We start from the raw sequence: 19,473 nt of genomic DNA on the forward strand, positions 1-19,473 counted from the left end.
GCACTCCAGCCTGGGCAACAAAGCGAGACTCCGTCTCAAAAAAAAAAAAAAAAGAAAGCAGGATTGAATAGAGGGAGGAATTCAACTTCGTAGTAGTAGCAACAAAGAAAGGCTTAGGCCAAATCCATAGGGAGCTCTGAAGCTGGGCATTTCTTCAAGTAGTATAGTTCCAAGTAGAGGCAAAGAGTCAGGCCTTTTTACCCTCTGTGGACCAGTCCCCAAAGCCTGGAAAAGATGTATGACTTTGGGCAAGGTAGCTCTACTCAGCCAAGGGTAACTCCAAGAGAGTGACTCAGCTGAGAGATGTGGGCCACCAGCACTCTGGGCAAGCAGGGTCAGGGCTGGGTGTAGGGATAGCCAGCAAGGTCCAGGTTACAGCTGACAGCAGGTGCCTCCCTACACTTTGCACCCTATGGTACTTCCTTGCCTCAGGGAGTCCCAGCCTAGAGGACATGGGTCAGATATAGAATATGGATCAAATATGGAAATTTGATCTAAAGGATAAGATGAAGCATCTGTGCGATGAGCTGGAGTGAGAGGAGGAGCATCCCAGGCAGAGGCTAGAAAGTGCAAACCCCCTGGGGCCTGTCGATATGATTGGCAGGAGATAAAGTTGAGAGGCCATATAATGTAATTCAATATATATTTCAAAAAGACTGATATTGGTAACTGTGGATAGGGGACACATGCAAAGGCAAGCAAACATCCTGAAATGTTTAGGAACTGAGTCTTGAAAAATAGGGTTTACTGAAATTAGATTGAGTGTCTTTTGTTTTTTTGTTTTTGTTATTTTGACATGAGTTTTACTCTTGTCACCCAGGCTGGAGTGCAATGGCAAGATTTTGGCTCACTGCAACCTCCACCTCCTGGGTTTAAGCGATTCTCCTGCCTCAGCTTCCCAAGTAGCTGAGATTACAGGCGTCTGCCACCATACCTGGCTAATTTTTGTATTTTTAATAGAGATGGGTTTTCCCATATTGGCCAGACTGGTTTCAAATTCCTGACCTCAGGTGATTCACCTGCCTCAGCCTCCCAAAGTGAGATTGAGTGTCTTTTGAAAACTGGACTCCACATGGGTTGGTTTGATGCTGAGGTTTGGAATAATCACACCCTGGAATCCTTCATAGGGCAGTCTTTTTTTTTTTTTCACTCTTGTTACCCAGGCTGGAGTGCAATGGTGCAATCTCGGCTCACCGCAACCTCCGCCTCCTGGGTTCAGACGATTCTCCTGCCTCAGCCTCCTGAGTAGCTGGGATTACAGGCATGCACCACCATGTCCAGCTAATTTTTTGTATTTTTAGTAGAGACGGGGTTTCACCATGTTGACCAGGATGGTCTCGATCTCTTGACCTCATGATCCAGCCGCCTCAGCCTCCCAAAGTGCTGGGATTACAGGCTTGAGCCACCGCACCTGGCCCCAGGGCAGTCTTAATGTTAGATGAGCTAAGGTATAATAACGTCTTATACTGGTTGTAATGAGAAAAATTAAGCTTTGGGTTTCCAAGTGTAAATTTTATGTTCAATGAAAATTAATAAGCCAAAGTTCTTCACCTTTGACATGTGGTTTAAGTTTTACAGAAATATTAAAGGGGAGAAAAGAATTAGGTGGCCATCCTTTGTTTTCATTAAAAATGTTATATACACTGATAAGTAGCCCAAGTTGTACCAGCAACATGGATGCCAGGATTTGTGGTGCATTCGTGTGTGTGTGTGTGTGTGTGTGTGTGTGCGCGTGCGTGTGTGCATGCGCGTGTATGTGGTGTTTTTTTTTTTGTTGTTTGTTTGTTTTCTGAGACGGTCTCACTCTGTCTCCCAGGCTGGAGTGTGGTGGCACGGTCTTGGCTCACTGCAACCTCCGCCTCCCAGGTTTAAGTGATTCTCCTGCCTCAGCCTCCTGAGTAGCTGGGACTACAGATGCATGCCACCATGCCCAGCTAAATTTTTGTATTTTTAGTAGAGACGGGATTTCACCACATTAGCCAGGATAGTCTTGAGCTCCTGATCTCATGATCAACCTGCCTCAGCCTCCCAAAGTGCTGTGATTATAGGCGTGAGCCATGATGCTGGGCCAGTGGTGCATTCTTTAAATCACATTGTTATGTAAAAGGTTTGGTTTATTTAGGATAAACCCAATTTATTTCATGTAAGACTGATATTTACAACTTAAATGTTTTATTATTCCCTTGGCATATCTTAGACTAGAAGAGCTTATGACTCTAGTTGTTGCTGCTGGATATTTAAAAATCTGTATTAGAAACATTGTAGGCTGGGTACAGTGGCTCATGCCTGTAATCCTAGCACTTTGGGAGCCAAGGCTGGAGGATCAATTCAATCTAGAACTTAGAGACCAGCCTGGGCAACATAGTGAGACCCTGTCTTTAAAAAACTTTTTCACCTGTTATCCCAGAACTTTGGAAGGCCGAGGTGGGTGATCATGAGGTCAAGAGATTGAAACCATCCTGGCCAACATGGTGAAACCCCGTCTCTACTAAAAATGCAAAAAAATTAGCTGGGCATGGTGGTGCATGCCTATAGTCCTAGCCACTCGGGAGGCTAAGGCAGGAGAATTGCTTGAACCCGGGAGGCGGAGGTTGCAGTGAGCTGAGGTCATGCCACTGCACTCCAACCTGGCGCCTGGTAACAGAGTGAGACTGTCTCAAAAAAAAAAATTTTTTTTTTCATGGCTTATGTCTGTAATTCCACCTACTTGGGAGGCTGAGTTGGGAGGATTGCTTGAGCTCAGGAGGTTAAGGCTGTAGTGAGCCAGTGCCCAGCTTGGGCGATAGAGTGAGACAGTTGCTCAAAGAAAGAGAAAACTTTCTTTGAGCAACTGTCTCACTCTATTAATAAACCTATGACAGGTAGGTTTATTAACCTGATTTTATAGATGAGGAAACTGAGATTTAAGAAGAGTGGCCAGGGGTGATGGCTCACGCCTGTAATCTCAGCACTTTGGGAGGCTGAGGCAGGTGGATCACTTGAAGTCAGGAGTTTGAGACCAGCCTGACCAATATGATAAAACCTTGTCTCTATTGAAAATACAAAAATTAGCCAGGCGTGGTGGTGCACACCTGTAATTCCAGTTTCTTGGGTAGCTAAGGTGAGAGAATCACCTGAACCTGGAAGGCCGAGGGTGCAGTGAGCTGAGATCACCCCACTGTACTCCAGCCTGGGCAACACAGTGAGACCCTGTCTCAAAAAGAAAAAAAGGAGGCTAAGTTAGTAAGGGCACAGTTAGTAAGCAGTACAGAGCTGGGGTCTGAAGGCTTGAAGTTTGATGCCACATTCAATCAGTTATGTTTTCGGTTCTCAAGTTAGAATCTAGTGAGAGTTTTCTCTATTCTAGACCCCAGCAACCCAAACCTCGCTCCATCACAGAAAAGGATGGCATCGCCAGAAAGTCTAACACAATGCAAAGGTGTTTGAAATAGACATGCATATATATAACAAAGTTTATTTCCTATTTCTTGATTTCTGTTTTGGCCAGAAAACATGAACAGCATGCTCTCATTTGTCACTCTGAGTGGGGAACTAAAGGCCAGACGAGAAGAGGATGACATCATTCTGGACTTGCCTCTTTATCCAGCCCACCCCCAGGTCACCTCTTTGTAATTATTGCCCTAAGCTGTGTGCAACTGACAGCTCTCCTGCTTTATAATAATTTTATTTTTTTTCCTCCCATCTAGAACTTCCATGAAGTAGAGGACTTGATAAAGGTTGGTAAAAAGAATCAAACCCGAGCCTAGTTATTGGTTATTGTTTGCACAGCAAGATTTAGTACCATTTGATCCCCAAAGAAAGGTCTTCTACCAATATAAATGTTACAGTGTTTCAAGTTTGAATTTTAATATTCATTCTATTTGGTGAGAAGGTTGACCAGTTTTTCTTGGCTCCTGATTGCCAGTGCTGGCTCCCATGGTAGGGTGGAGGGAAGAGACACTGTTGTATGGCAGGCTGAAAGGCACAAAAGAACCAATGGAGGTGGCAAAGAAGAGGGAGAATAGGATATCTTAAGGAAATGTAAGTTTCTGGGAGGAGACAAGCTTTTAGGGAAATGAAGGGATATTGAATGTCTGTGATTCTCTAGCTAGAAGGAGAGGAATGGAGAAATGGGTCCAGAGCATCACCATGCAAGTTCAGGTGCGAAAGTTGGGGATTTCTGGCAGAAAGAGGTCATTCCATAAAATCCGTACACACAAGGTGGAGGGGAAAAAAGATGGAAGCTTCCTGGCAGCTGTCAGTGTCCCCAGTTTCTATAGTAAAGGATGAAACTGAGGTGGGAGAGGGATGTGCTTTGATGGAGGAAACCAAGAAAGCATGAGTATCTTGCAGAGAAGACGATGCAGAACATGAGCTCCTCATGGGGTCTGTGTGGGCATGGGGCCTAATAATATTAATGATGATGAAACATTTTGAGAGTCTCTCTGTGTGCAGTGCCACTTGCTGAGCATTTCACTTGCATTGTCCATTTAATTCTCAATGTTTCTCAGCGAGGTGGGCACTGCAGTTGTCCCACGGAGGTTCTGCAGGGCCAGAGAAGCCCTGGATGACCAGGGGCTTGGTATGTAGAGAAGAGAGGACCCAGGTCAGGACCAGGGCAAGGGCTGTCATGAGAAGAATGATTCTGTAACTTAGTCTATTGTGAGTACTACTGGGGTATTTCTCAGTGAATTTTTAACTACAGCATTTGTAATCTCTTTAGTGTTTGGCTTTATCGATGTTTTCAAAGAATATAAACAAATAAGCATGATGGATCCTGATTTTATACTCAGCCCCACTTATGGTTGGGTTTCTGAAGACAAGCCAAATTTAAAAACAAACAAACTGCTTTAAACATACTGGTAAGAAAGTGGGAAAAAATTTATACTGGTAGACCATGTTCATGGTAGAAAGAACTTAACTTAGCCTCAGAGTCAGCATTTATTAAATGGGATAATAAAGGGTTGTAAGTATTGTCATTTTGTGTTCTTCCCTAGAAACTGGCACTAAGATTCCCAGCCCAGAATTAAACTTTTTTTTTTTTTTTTTTGAGATGTAGTTTTGCTCTTGTGGCCCAGGCTGGAGTGCAATGGTGTAATCTCGGCTCACCGAAACATCTACCTCCTGGGTTCAAGCAGTCCTCCTGCCTCAGTTGTCAGTAGCTGGCAATACAGGCATGTACCACCATGCCAAGATAACTTTGTATTTTTAGTAAAGATGGGGTTTCTCTGTATTGGTGAGGCTGAACTTGAACTCCCAACCTCAGGTGATCTGGCCACCTCGGCCTTCCAAAGTGCTGGGATTACAGGCATGAGCTACTGTACCTGGCCTTAAACTGTTTTTTGACATGAAGTCTTACTCTGTAGCCCAGGCTGGAGTGCAGTGGCATGATCTCAGCTCACTGAAACCTCTGCCTCCCAGGTCCTGGTTCAAGCAGTTCTCCTACCTCAGCCTCCCAAGTAGCTGAGACTACAGGCATGAGCCACCATGCCCAGCTAATTTTTGTATTGTTTAGTAGGGATGGAATTTCACCATGTTGGCCAATCTGGTCTTGAAGTCCAGACCTCGTGATCCACCTGCCTCAGCCTCCCGAAATGCTGGGATTTCAGGTGTGAGCCACTGCATCCGGCCTACTTTTAAATCAACATATGAACCCATGCAGATAAGGGAAGCGTTTGAGAGACCAAGGCTCTAGAGAACAGATGGGATCTGGCTATAGAATTCCCATTTCTTGAGGAAGTGACATTGGTCAGCCCATAGTCACAGACACAGAAAGCTCAAGTACCACCCCAGGCACAAGGAATTCTGTCTGTGGGAACTGGAGTATCTTGACCTCTCACAAGGTTTAGGGACCTGAAGCCACCTAGCGATTACCACACAGCTACTGCATAATTATCATCTGCCGGGCCTGGCAGCTGGGAGTGGTGCCAAAGGATGACTTGGTGGTGTGGGAAGGGGTTGTCTCCTTGTAATCTCCCTCAGTGCTCCAAGCCACCCTCAGACAAGCATACGAACAAATGATGTTCCTGGATTTCAGAAGATTATGTGCAGTCAGGTAGACTAAACCAAGGTATCCTGACAGCATGTTATGTTACTGATCTGTCACATACAATCTGAGTGAAAGTGGTGTGCTTGCCAAGCAGAGCAGCGTAAGACGAGTCCTCTAGTCCTTACTTCCAGTCAAACTGCTAGTCCTGAGTCCTTGCCATGTGGAATGTTCTAATTGCTGCTGCAGGAACTCACATATATGATTTCATTTAATCCTCACAGCTCTAAGAGGTGGACATAAGGCTCACCATCTCCAAGGATAGTGGTCAGTAGGGATTTAGAGCTTTTTCTCTGACCTTCTCAGACCTGGGTCAAGGAGTGAGTGTGAGTGTGTGTGTGTGTGTGTGTGTGTGTGTGATCTTTGGCCTTTCTAAGTCTCTTTCTCCTTCTCTGTGGGGAGAATACCTACTTGAAGGAGCTGTGCATTAAGGTACATAGTAGGTAGGCACTTGTGAGAAATGCCTGGTTTTTTTTGAGAGGAAGTCTCTCTCTGTCTCCCAGGCTGGAGTGGAGTGGTGCAATCTCAGGCAAGTGATTCTTGGTTCATCAGGTTCAAGTGATTCTCTTGCCTTAGCCTCCAAAGTAGCTGGGATTACAGGCATGCACTACTGTGCCTGACTAATTTTTTAATTTTTAGCAGAGACGGGGTTTTGCCATGCTGGCCAGGCTGGTCTTGAACTCCTGATATCAGGTGATCCACCTACCTCAGCCTCCCACAGTGCTGGGATTACAGGTGTAAGCCACTGTACCCAGATGCAGTGCCTGTTCTGAGGCTCACAGAGATGTCTGTGGTAGCCAGGAGTCTGACCATCCTTGGGCAACAGCTTAAGCTCTGAAACTGCACTAACACTCTTGGGTACTGGAGTCGATGGGCGTGCTTGGCTCACAGTGGATGCTCAGTGAGAGGTCATTCCCCATTTCAGGGGATCAATGACTTGACCCAGGGCATGCCCCTGAGGAGATTTTGGTCTGTCTCTACAGACTACCATAGGCAACACGCTGGTCCAGGACGTCTGTTATTCTCCAGACACCCAAAATCTCCTCGTCCGCCTAAGTGACGCTTATGACAGGTAAGATTTTTGGCTTCATCAGCACTTTGGGGAGGGTTGACTGCCCAGATTTATGCTCTGCCTTGGTCTGGCTGTGCTGTGTGCAGTCAAATCATGATTTATGCAGCCAGAGTGTTTCTTTCCCTGGTCGGAAGACATTACCACTTGTTCTTCCCTCCCCTCCTGCTGAGCTGCTTGAGCAAGCTGCACCCCAGCCTGTTTCACAGTCTGTCTGGCAAGTGGGCTGTGAAATGGGTTTGTCATAATCCGTCTCGTTTATGAACAAGGTCATTTCTGGAGAACCTGAAAGTGAACACGGAGAATCTGACGCAAGTTGAAAACACAGGGAAGGTGAAAGGACTTATTCTTACCCTCAAAGGAGAGCCCGGTGGGCAGACCCAAGCATTTGACTTTTACTCCAGATATTTTGCACCATGGGTTGGTGTGGCTGAAGACCCAGTGACAGGTACTTTTTACTTGAGTTGAGGGGAGGGTAAAACAATGGAAGAGGAGGATCACAAATAGTTATTTAAGTGCACTTCATATAACCTTTCAGGTGGCTTGGGCAGGCAGACAGCAAGGTTAAACCTGAGTGTCAGACAGCCTGGGTTTACATTACTAGCTTCCAAGCTCTTGACCTTGAGCAAGTGACTTGACTTTTAAAAGTCTCAGTTCCCTCCTCTATAAATTGTGTATGATACCTCATAGGGCTATAAAATCACAATGCATGTTAAGGGCTTAATACAGTGCCTGGCACATGGTAAGTGCCCAATAACTACTAGCTATTTTATTTCATTATTATGTTTATTTTTTTTTGAGACAGAGTCTCACTCCATCACCCAGGCTGGAATGGAGTGGCATGATCTCAGTTCACTGCAACCTTGACCTCCCAGGTTCAAGTGATTCTCTTACCTCAGCCTCCCAAGTAGCTGGGACTACAGGCGCCTGCCACCACACCCAGCCAATTTTTCTATTTTTAGTAGAGATAGGGTTTAACCATGCTGGCCAACCTGGTCCCGAACTCCTGACCTCAAGTGATCTACCCTCCTTGGCCTCCCAAAGTGCTGAGATTACAGGCATGAGCCACTGTGCCAGGCCAACTACTAGCTATTTTAATAATAACAGCAAAACTATCTCTACTAGCTATTTTAATAATAACAGCAAAATTATCTCCTTGAGCCAACAATTCTAGATTATTCACTACCTGGAAGCGGAGGGATGGAGTAAAAAATGGGCAGAAATGTCATGACTCCTACTCTCACCCTCTTTGGGAACAGTGGGCTGAGCTGCAAAGGATGAGAATGCTTGATGTGGGAGGATGGTTGGGGGGATGGCGAACAGGGCCACAGGAGTTTGAATAGAGCCTTCAAGACTCCTGTTCTGGTCAGGTGGCAGGGCTTGGATGGCTCAGTTACTCTCTGAGGAACAAAGCACATGAAATTCAAAACTCAGCAAACAAGCACTTTTAAAGACTCAGGAAAATGCCCAGCAACATCTCAACAGTCCAACTTCCCCGTGGAAGAAAAGTTCTGAGCAGATTTGTACATACATGCACAGCTGCTTCTCAAAGATTCTAATTGGCACAGAGGGCAATTTTTTTTTTTCCTGTAATAATGCTTTTCTAGAGTGTAAAGATCCTTGGACTTTACCAATCATCTGGGTTTGCTTGAGACTGAGGGGTTTCTCAGGATGCAGAACTTTCAGTGCTAAAACCAGGACAGTCTCGGCCAACCAGGATGGTTGGTTGCCTCACTTGAACATCCCAAAACACGTTTTTTTTTTGAGACAGAGTCTCACTCTGTTGCCTGGGCTGGAGTGCAATGGCGCGATCTCAGCTCACTGCAACCTCTGCCTCGCAGGTTCAAGAGATTCTCCTGCCTCAGCCTCCCGTGTAGCTGGGATTACAGGCACCTACCATCATGCCAGGCTAATTTTTTGTATTTTTAGTAGAGACAGGGTTTTACTATGTTGGCCAGGTTGGTCTCAAACTCCTCACCTCAGGTGATCCACCCACCTCGGCCTCCCAAAGTGCTGGGATTACAGGTGTGAGCCACTGCACCCAGACCTATAACACTTAATATGTTTTCCTGAATGAGAGGCTTTTCCTCTCCATCTTTTTCTCTCTGAAATATTTTTCTGTCAGTTATTGCTGTATATTTTGTTTTTTCATTTTAAAATCTAATCTCTGATATAAATCCAGAGTACAAAAGTGAAAAAAAAACCTCACTAAAAAGGAAGTTATTTTGGTACCAAAAGCTCAGGAATGTTAGCTTGGTGGAAAATTTAGCCTTTTAGCCAGGTGTGGTGGCTCATGCCTGTAATCCCAGCACTTTGGGAGGCCGAGGTGGGAAGATTGCATGGGGCCAGTAGTTTGAGATCACCCTGAGCAACTGATCTCAGATGGGAGACCCCATCTCTACTAAAGAATTAAAAAATAATAAAAGAAAAGAAAATTTAGCCTTTTTTTTTCAGAGTTTCCACCTTTCTTTGCATATACACTCTGGGAAGAAGGAGATGCTTTACCTGGAAAGATGTAGAAAGATTTATGCAAGGTTGGGCGTGATGGCTCATGCCTGTAATTCCAGCACTTTGGGAGGCTCAGGTGGGTGAATCACTTGATGTAAGGAGTTCAAGACCAGCTTGGCCAACATAGTGAAAACCCATCTCCACTAAAAATACAAAAATTAGCTGGGCATGGGGGCATATTTCAGCTACTCGGGAGGCTGAGGCAGGAGAATTGCTTGAACCTAGGAGGTGGAGGTTGTAGTGAGCTGAGATTGTGCCACTATACTCCAGCCTGGGCAACAGAGCAAGACTCTGTCTCAAAAAAAAAAGAAGTATGCAGAGGCCTTGATTTTCCTACCAAGAGCTAACAATGAGCTGATAGATAAGAATTAAAACCTGCAGTCTAATTCAGCCTTAAGAAACTGTAAGGACCAGTCACAGTGGCTCATACCTGTAATCTCAACACTTTGGGAGGCTGAGGTGGGAGGATCTCTTGAGCTCAGGAGTTCAAGACCAGGCTGGACAACATGGCAAAACCCCATCTCTACAAAAAATACAAAGTTTAGACAGGCATGTTGACATGCACCTGTAGTTCCAGCTACTTGCAGAGGGCTGAGGGAGGAGGATGACTTGAGAATGGGAAGTCAAGGCTGTGGTGAGCCATGATTGTGCCACTGCACTCCAGGCTGGAAAACAGAGCATTATTTTGTCTCAAAAAAAGAAAAGAAACTAAGACGTATTTGATACATAATTTGGCAGAGTTTGTCCATAAATTCTATGTCTTCCTTTCTATCTCCATTCATAATTCTATACCCTGCTGTGGGCTGGCCAACATAATGATTAGGTGATCTAGGGTTTAGGCAAACTGGATAATTGTAAATGCTTAGAAATTTACCACAAAGTTCCCTCTGTTTTCTTTGGGATTGTCTCCTAACTTTTCACTTCTTTTAAGGGTCTGCACATGCTGTTCTCAGCAGCTACTGGTCCCAGCACCTGGGGAAGAAAGAAATGCATGGTAGGACAGCTCTTTACCAATTTATTTTTTATTTGCCTAATTCCAAGCTAGTGTTCCTTCTCATATGCACTATCCCCTTGAAAATGTAATAAAATGTTATGTATTACCCATGTGAAAATGAAAGGTTTTAAGATTCATTCACCCTTAAAGATCCTTCCTCCCAAACATCCTTCACCTCTGCCTCCCCAACACACAGAGAGTGTATGGACACAGACACAGTAACTGCCCAATAAGTGTTTGTTGAATAAAATTAACTAGCTGTATAACTTGGGCCCAGAGTGGTTATTTATAATGTGATGGGTTGAGATTGGATGATCAGCATGGTTCATTACTGCTATTGCTAGTAAGGAACCATGGCTTGAATCAAACAAATTACTTTGGAAGTCCCCTAGTGATTAATGTATTGCTTAGGGGCAGAGAAAAATGATTGCAGCTGATGAAGGCTGCACTGCCCTGGTCATCCAAGGAGTTTGTGACCCTGATTTGGAGAGAGCGGGATGGCTATTCATTTTTTTTAGCGAGTCTAATTATTCTTTTAAGTACTGAGCTCCTGGAAGACTGAGGCTATGCCTCTTTTGTCTGCCTGGCACACGAGGTTGCTTGAACATGGTATGAGTGAATGAACTCCCTCTGTCCTATTCAGAGCTGAGAAGATGGGGGCCTTCTCAGAAGGGCCAAGACCACCCCTCTTCATCTTCTTAGACTCTCCTGTTTCAAACATCTTTGCTTACTCTTCGAGAGAGGGGAAGAAAGGATGAGTGGCATATGTCTGGGCCATTACAGGAATGAGTAGAGGAAGTGGCCCAGGAAAAGGCTCAGGAAGGGAGTATGTGGAGCTGTGTGTTTTTAGATCAAATTGAGTTTGTGGTCCTCTCAGTTTGCTGGAGAATGAGGATGGGAGTGGGCAATACCATAAACAGATGAAGGAATTTATTCTTGAAACTGATCTGGGAGGACTCTAGGATTTGTAATAAGAAATCTTTCACTATGCTCTGTTAATTTAAAACAGTGAACGTGCTCTTAATTTGACTTGTTTGTTTTCTTTAGCATTTCAGTGTTCCCGCCGAGGAGGAGAGCTGGGGATTTCACTTCGTCCAGATGGAAGGGTTGACATTAGAGGAGGTGCAGCTATCGTTTTAGAGGGCACGCTGACAGCCTAGAGGTGGTTGTGCTGTGACGCCACGGTCTCTAACCACCAAGTATTTTCTGCATAAAAAGAAATGTAAGGGGCTGCCTTTAGTAAATGTGCATCGTTGTCCACTTAATCCTCATGTTAAAAATTTAAAAATGGGCTGGGCGCAGTGGCTCACACCTGTAATCCTAGCATTTTGGGCGGCCGAGGTGGGCGGATCACCTGAGGTCAGGGGTTCTGTACCAACCTGGCCAACATGGCAAAAACTCATCTCTACTAAAAATACAAAAATTGGTTGGACATGGTGGTATATTGCCTGTAATCCCAGCTACTTGGGAGGCTGAGGCAGGAGAATCGCTTGAACCCAAGAGGCAGAGGTTGCAGTAAGCTGAGATCGTGACATTGCGCTCCAGAGTGGGACTCCGTCCCCACCCCCCAAAAATTGAAAAATGAAGACATTTTAATGGAGATTTAATAATGCTTCCAGACTAATGAACTAATGGAGTTTTGGCTCCACTTATGAGTGTATTTGAAAAGTAAGTAACCAGTTACAAAGAATAATGCCACTTCATTTCGTTATGACTACCCATCAGAGAAAGAGGAATACATTTCTGAGGAGTGGAACTAAAGCATTTGAATTTAAATGAGTACCTGATTTTGCAGCCATTAAAATGAGTCAATAACTATGTAGAAATATAGAAAAATATTTTATAATACTAAGAAAAAAGAGGACAATAGGCCATAAAATGTTAGCAGTGTTATGCTATGTCTATATAGACAAGCATGGGCCATGAAAGATAGCAAAGAGGAAACAGTTCATGTGTGGGAGGCGATCAGAAGTCATTTGAATGTATCTAAGAAGTGATTTCCTTTATTGTTTCGCTCATGTACAAAGACTAAAAATCAGGACAAATCCAGAAAATTAAAACAAAAAGTATGTATTCGGCTGCTTCCTGTTATAGTGAAATTAAACACTAAAAGTAACGTGATCTCAGCTGGGCCTGGTGGCTCATGCCTGTAATCCCAGTGTTTTGGCAGGCTGAGTCCTGGGCAATACAGTGAGACCCTGTCTCTATTAAAAAAATGTAATGTAATCTCAATCTTTTTCTTGATATATGGCTTGACAGTGATCATGTAAGAGGAATTCTTCTCTTACTTTAATAAAATGGGTTTTAACATAACTTTAAATTCAGTTAAATCTACAATATTGAATACCTGTAGTTGACTTCGGGATGGGGACTTTTTCAAGTCTTTAAGAGTGTTTGCTTAAGGTGATCTCATTGATGGCAGTTCTAAGCCATCTCAAAAACTGCAAGCTAATCAGACATTCTTTAGTGACCTCAAGTTTTTCACTTTAATTGCTACTGTGTTTTCTATTTTTACTGATCTTTGCTAATTTTATTATCGCAGTAATCTATGTTTCTTATGTTTTGCAATAAAGTCAATAATTCACTAGCGTTAATGCCTTAACTTAATGAGTAACCTGTGGCCCTCACAGACCTCACAGGGGACCACAACACACCCATGGGTCATGATACCAAGGGCGAGAATCACCAGAGGGTTTTCACCAAACCTGAGACTGAACTGTGGGATTTTCCCAACCTGAGACTGAACTGTATGAATAATTGTATATAAATGCATAGTTGAGAGGGCCTGAATTTGATTAGGTCTGAATTTGATCTCTCAAATGTATGCTAAATTTTTTTTTTTTTTTTTGAGACAGAGTCTTGCTCTGTCGCCCAGGCTGGCGGGATCTTGGCTCACCGCAGTCTCTACCATCCAGGTTCAAATGATTCTCACGACAGCCTCCAAAGTAGCTGGGATTACAGGCACCCACCACCATGCCTGGATAATTTTTGTATTTTTAGTAGAGATGGGATTTCACCATGTTGGCCAGGCTGGTTTCAAACTTCTGGCTTCAAGCGATCCACCCGCCTTGGCCTCCCAAAGTGCTAGGATTACAGGCGTGAGCCACCATGCCCGGTGATGCTATATTCTTAATAGATATTTTTGGGAAAGAAGTCTCTGTGATAACTCTGGATTCCTTTTCACATGAAAGTTGTTATTTGTAGCACCTGATTTGACTTTTCATCTTATATTTTCAAACCACATATTCACTTGTGTGATTTTTAAAAAATTGTCCAATGGATAGTTGAGTCCTAATAGTCAGAAAACTGATTTTTTTTCCGTACATACACTGTTTATGTAAGAATACTGATTGATTATATATTTCCTCAGCCTGCTGAAAATGGACTCAGGGGCTGCAGTGCACATGTGTGTGGGAAGTAGTCACCAGGGAAGAAGGGGCCGGGGCAGGACAAGCACACCTGAATAGATACACAAGGCATCTATTTATCTTTCTATAAATATGCCTATATTTATATAAAAATAAACATATTTAAACACTAAGGCTGGGCATGGTGGCTCATGCCTGTAATCCTAGCACTTTGGGAGGCTGAGGTGGGCAGATCACTTGAGGTCAGGAGTTTGGGATCAGCCTGGCCAACATGGTGAAACCCATCTCTACTAAAAATATAAAAATTAGCTGGGCATGGTGGCAGGTGCCTGTAATCCCAGCTACTCAGGAGGTTGAGACAGGAGAATTGCTTGAACCCAGGAGGGAGAAGTTTTAGTGAGCTGAGATCATACCACTGCATTCCAGCCTGGGTGACAGAGTGAGACTGTCTAAAAATAAATAAATAAGCACTAAAATCACATTTGGTCTTGACATGAGCATGTGTAATCAAATTCTACTTAATTAAATACAGTATGATGGGATTTTAATTCGCCAAGTGGGGAAGCTTATCACATCTTGATGACAGCTACCATTTAAGTCCATTTTGCCATTTTGCTGACTTTCCTTATTTTGGCTTCTTAGTTATTATGCAGCATTTTAATGTTAGTTTGTTTTTTTGTTTTTAAGAGAAAAAAGGCTCTTTTGCCCTTGCTTTTGCCTAGGCTGGAGTACAGTGGCACAACCATAGCTCATTGTAGCCTTGAACTCCTGGGCTCAAGTGATCCTCCCATCTCAGCCTCCTGAGTAGCTAGGGCTACAGGCATGTGCCTCCATGCTCAGCTTATTTTGAATTTTTTTGTTGAGACAGGATCCTGTTATGTTGCCCAGGCTGGTCTTGAACTCTTGGCTTCAAGTGATCCTCCTGCCTTCAAGTAATGCCTCCTCCCAAATCACTGGCATTACAGACATGAGCCACTGAGCCTGGCCAGCTTTTTATGTTTTTATACAAATATAAAAAGTGACATCTCTGGGTAGCAAGAGCAAAGAGCCTCTAGGTTATACTCTGTACAGTGAGGTATCTGCTGATATGGGTGGGGCAGGTTTGAGAGCCCTAGTTCCAGATAGGTTTGTTCCTGCCTCTTCCACCTCTGCCCACCTCTTGCCTACCTGATCTTACTGAGAATGGACAGAGGTGAATGCAGAGGGAGATAGTGAGAACTGTGTTTCTGCTTGTATTCATCCGTTTTCATGCTGCTAATTAAGACATACCTGAGATTAGGTAATTTATTAAGAATAGGTAATTTATAAAGAAAAAGAGGTTTAGTGGACTCACAGTTCCACATGGCTGGGGAGGCCTCAAGATCATGGCAAAGATGAAAGGGACATCTTATATGGTGGCAGGTAAGAGAGAATAAGAGCCAAGTAAAAGGGGAAACCCCTTATAAAACCATCAAATCTCATGAGACTTATTCAATACCACAAGAGCAGTGTGGGAGAAACTGCCCCCATGATTCAATTATCTCCCACCAGATTCCTCCTACAACATGTGGGAATTGTAGGAGCTACAGTTCAAGGTGAGATTTGAGTGGGAACACAGCCAAACCATATTATTCCATTCTTGGTCTCTCCCAAATCTCATGTCCTCACATTTCAAAACCCATCACGCCTTCCCAACAGTCCCTCAAAGTCTTAACTCATTTCCGCATTAACTCAAAAGTCCACAGTCCAAAGTCTCATCTGAGACAAGGCAAGTCCTTCTGCCTATGAGCCTGTAAACTCAAAGCAAGTTAGTTACTTCCTACATACAACGAGGGTACAGGCATTGAGTAAATACAACTGTTCCAAATGGGAGAAATTGGCCAAAACAAAGGGGCTACAGGCCCCATGAAAGTCTGAAATCCAATGGAGCAGTCAACTTTTAAAGCTCCACAATGATCTCTTTTGACTCCATGTCTCACATCCAGGTCACGTTGATGCAAGAGATGGGCTCCCATGGCCTTGGGCAGCTCTGACCCTGTGGCTTTGCAGAGAATAGCCCCCCTCATGGCTGATTTCACAGGCTGGTGTTGAGTGTCTGTGGCTTTTCTAGGTGCATGGTGCATGCTGTCGGTCAATCTACCATTATGGGGTCTGGAGGATGGTAGTCCCTCCTCTCACAGCTTCACTAGCAGTGCCCCAGCAGGGACTCTGGGGGCTTTCATCCCACATTTCCCTTCCACGCTGCCTTATCAGAGGTTCTTCATGAGGGCTCTGCCCCTGCAGCACACTTCTGCCTGGGCACCCAGGCATTTCCATATATCCTCTGAAATCTAGGCAGAGGTTCCCAAACCTCAATTTTTTACTTCTGTGGACCTGCAGGCTCAACACCATGTGGAAGCTGCCAAGGCTTGGGGCTTGCACACTCTGAAGCAATGGCCTAAGCTGTACCTTGGCCCCTTTTAGCCATGCCTAGAGCAGTTGGGATGCAGGACACCAAGTCCCTAGGCTGCACACAGCAGGAGGGTCCTGGACCCAGTCCATGAAACCATTTTTTCCTTCTAGGTCTTTGGGCTGTAATGGGAGCGGCTGCCACAAAGGTCTCTGACATGCCCTGGAGACATTTTCCTCATTGTATTGGTGATAAACATTTGACTCCTTGTTACTTATGCAAATTTCTGCAGCTGACTTGAATTTATCTTCAGAAAATCGGATTTTCTTTTCCATCGCATGCTTAGACTGCAATTTTTTTGAACTTTTATTCTTTGTTTTCCTTTTAAAACTGAATGCTTTTAGCAGCACCCAAATCATGTCTTGAATGCTTGCTGCTTAGAAATTTCTTCAGCCAGATACCTTAAATCATCTCCTTCAAGTTCAAATTTCCACAAATCTCGAGGGCAGGGGCAAAATGCTGCCAGTCTCTTTGCTAAAACATAGTAGGAGTCACCTTTATTCCACTTCCCAACAAGTTCCTCATCCCCATCTGAGATCACCTCAGTCTGGATTTTATTGTCCATGTCATTATTAGCATTTTGGTCAAAACCATGCAACAAGTCTCTAGGAAGTTCCAAACTTTCCCACATTTTCCTATCTTCTTTTGAGCCCTCAAAACTGTTCCAACCTCTACCTGTTACCCAGTTCCAAAGTTGCTTCCACATTATTGGTTATCTTTACAGTAGCACCCCACTTCCAGTACCAATTTACTGTATTAGTCTGTTTTCATGCTGCTGATAAAGGCATATGCGACATTCAATAATTTATAAAGGAAAAGTGGTGGCCGGGTGTGGTGGCTCACGCCTGTAATCCCAGCACTTTGGGAGGCTGAGGCGGGTGAATCACGAGGTCAAGAGATCAAGACCATCCTGGTCAACATGGTGAAACCCCGTCTCTACTAAAAAATACAAAAAAAAAAAAAAATTAGCTGGGCATGGTGTCGCATGCCTATAATCCCAGCTACTTGGGAGGCTGAGGCAGGAGAATTGCCTGAACCCAGGAGCTGGAGGTTGTGGTGAGCCGAGATCACTCCATTGCACTCCAGCCTGGGTAACAAGAGCGAAACTCCATCTCAAAAAAAAAAAGAAAAAAAGGTTTAATGGACTCACAGTTCCACACAGCTTGGGAGGCCTCATAATTATGACAGAAGGTAAAACGCATGTCTTAGATGGTGGCAGACAAGAGAGAATGAGAGCCAAGCAAAAAGGGAAACCGCTTATAGAACAAGCAGATCTCTTGAGACTTATTCACTATCACAAGAACAGTATGGGGGAAACTGCTCCCATGATTCAATTATCTCCCACCAGATCCCTCATGCAAGTTGCGGGAATTATGGGAGCTACAATTCAAGATGAGATTTTGGTGGGGAGATAGCCAAACCATATCACTGCTTTCAAGTTTAATGTTGCTATTGGTTTAAAAAAGTGCTCCCAGCAAAGTTGGCATTCCATCTCTGGTGTATTGAATTAGACTAGATCATGCTAAAGTATAAAATATCTACAAAATCACAGTGGCTTAAAAATAACAAACACTTTATTTTGACCTCAGTTGTCTAGTACAGGTCAGGTTCCTTGTGATCTCACAGAGGCTCAGGCTGATTTTTCATTCTGCCATCTTAACATGTGGTCTCTGTGGTTGTGGCAGCAGATGGAAAGAGTGTATGGAAACTTTCCTAGGCTTTGGCTCAGTAGTGATAGGTATCAATTCTGTCCACAGCCTTTGGCCAGAACTGATCACATATCTCCATCTAACAGCAAAGGAGCTGAGAAATGCAACAGCTCATGGATATATTCTGTGTACGGTAAATATAATTGCTATGCCTGGGGAAGGTTTTCAGGCCACTCAGACAGTTCCTTTTAGGATGACATTACTTGAGTAAATTTGTCACAGCCCGGGGGATTAGGCGTATAGTCTCAAAAGCCTATTATGTAAGTGCACCAAGAGTAAATCTATCTCTTAGGGGCAGACTCACATTAACCTAACACTTAGAGGCTGATGTATAAAGCCAGAACACCAATTTGTTACTTTACAATGAGCAATGTAACCACAGAATAGATTAGATCAAAGCATTTTCTCCCTATTTGCATAGCTGTGTGGGAAGTCAAATTGTAATCAGAAAGCTCCTCGGTGACCAGGGAGCCAAAACAAGGAGAGTCAGCAAAATGGACTTAAATGTCAGATGTCATCAAGACATGATAAACTTCCCCACTTAGCCAACACATTAGAATCCCATCATCCTGCATTTGCTTTAGTCAAATTTGACTACATGACATGTGCTCAGATAAAGGCCAAATGTGATTTTAGTGTGTATTGATTGATAGCCTTTCTCTGTTGCCCAGGCTGGAGTGCAGTGGTGTGATCATAGCTTATTGCAGCCTTAACTTCTTGGGCTCAGTCCATCCTTCTACTCCAGCCTCCTGAGTAGCTGGGACTAGAGACACGTGCCACCAATCCTGGCTAATTTTTTGACTTTTTATAGAGATGAGGTCTCACTATGTTGCCCAGGCTGGTCTCAAACTCCTGGGCTCAAGTGACTCTCCTGCCTTGGCCTCCCAAAATGCTGAGATTATAAGTGTAAGCTGCCACACTTGGCCTAAATATATTTATTTTTGGTACAACTATGGTCCTTAGTCCAAGTGAACAATTTTGTCAAACACTCAACAAAACAGTGATTTGTTCTAGCACTGTAGTTAAAAACTGGTAGTGCTAGGCTTGTGAACTGGTGTATATCTGCCTACTATGGTTTAGGTCATTCATGGGATTTTCTTTCTTTTTTTTTTGAGACAGAGTCTTGCTCTGTCACCCAGGCAGAAAGGAATGTCTGGGTTATGACAAGGGGTTGTGGAGACCAAGGTTTTAAAATTTTTAAATTTTTTCCTTTAAAAAAAATTTTTACTTTAAGTTTCAGGACACATGTGCAGAATGTGCAGGTTTGTTACGTAGGTATACATGGCCCATGGTGATTTGCTGCACCTATCAATCAACCTGTCATCTAGGTTTTAAACGCTGGATGCATTAGATATTTGTCCTAATGCTCTCC

The 19,473-nt window shown here is 43.9% G+C and overlaps 2 protein-coding genes across 27 annotated transcripts in view; both read left to right on the forward strand.

Moving 5' to 3' along the window:
* The window catches only part of PBLD (phenazine biosynthesis like protein domain containing), a 42,744-nt gene extending 29,559 nt beyond the window's left edge, over positions 1–13,185 (forward strand). For all 26 annotated transcript variants that reach the window (XM_078345803.1, XM_078345801.1, XM_078345812.1 and 23 more), the window contains 6 exons: positions 3,488–3,597; positions 3,687–3,716; positions 7,009–7,097; positions 7,364–7,542; positions 10,534–10,596; positions 11,644–13,185. In XM_078345803.1, coding sequence (XP_078201929.1) covers positions 3,488–3,597; positions 3,687–3,716; positions 7,009–7,097; positions 7,364–7,542; positions 10,534–10,596; positions 11,644–11,756 — 584 coding nt within the window. In that variant the 3' untranslated portion in view covers positions 11,757–13,185. The remainder of the gene's footprint in view (positions 1–3,487; positions 3,598–3,686; positions 3,717–7,008; positions 7,098–7,363; positions 7,543–10,533; positions 10,597–11,643) is intronic.
* LOC144578685 (uncharacterized) overlaps positions 11,697–19,473 on the forward strand; it is a 58,659-nt gene continuing 50,882 nt past the window's right edge. The window contains exon 1 of the mRNA XM_078345817.1: positions 11,697–11,818. The gene's annotated coding sequence lies outside the window, so the exon portion shown is untranslated. The remainder of the gene's footprint in view (positions 11,819–19,473) is intronic.

This window comes from Callithrix jacchus, chromosome 12, assembly GCF_049354715.1.
Source record: "Callithrix jacchus isolate 240 chromosome 12, calJac240_pri, whole genome shotgun sequence".
Taxonomy (NCBI): Eukaryota; Metazoa; Chordata; class Mammalia; order Primates; family Cebidae; genus Callithrix; species Callithrix jacchus.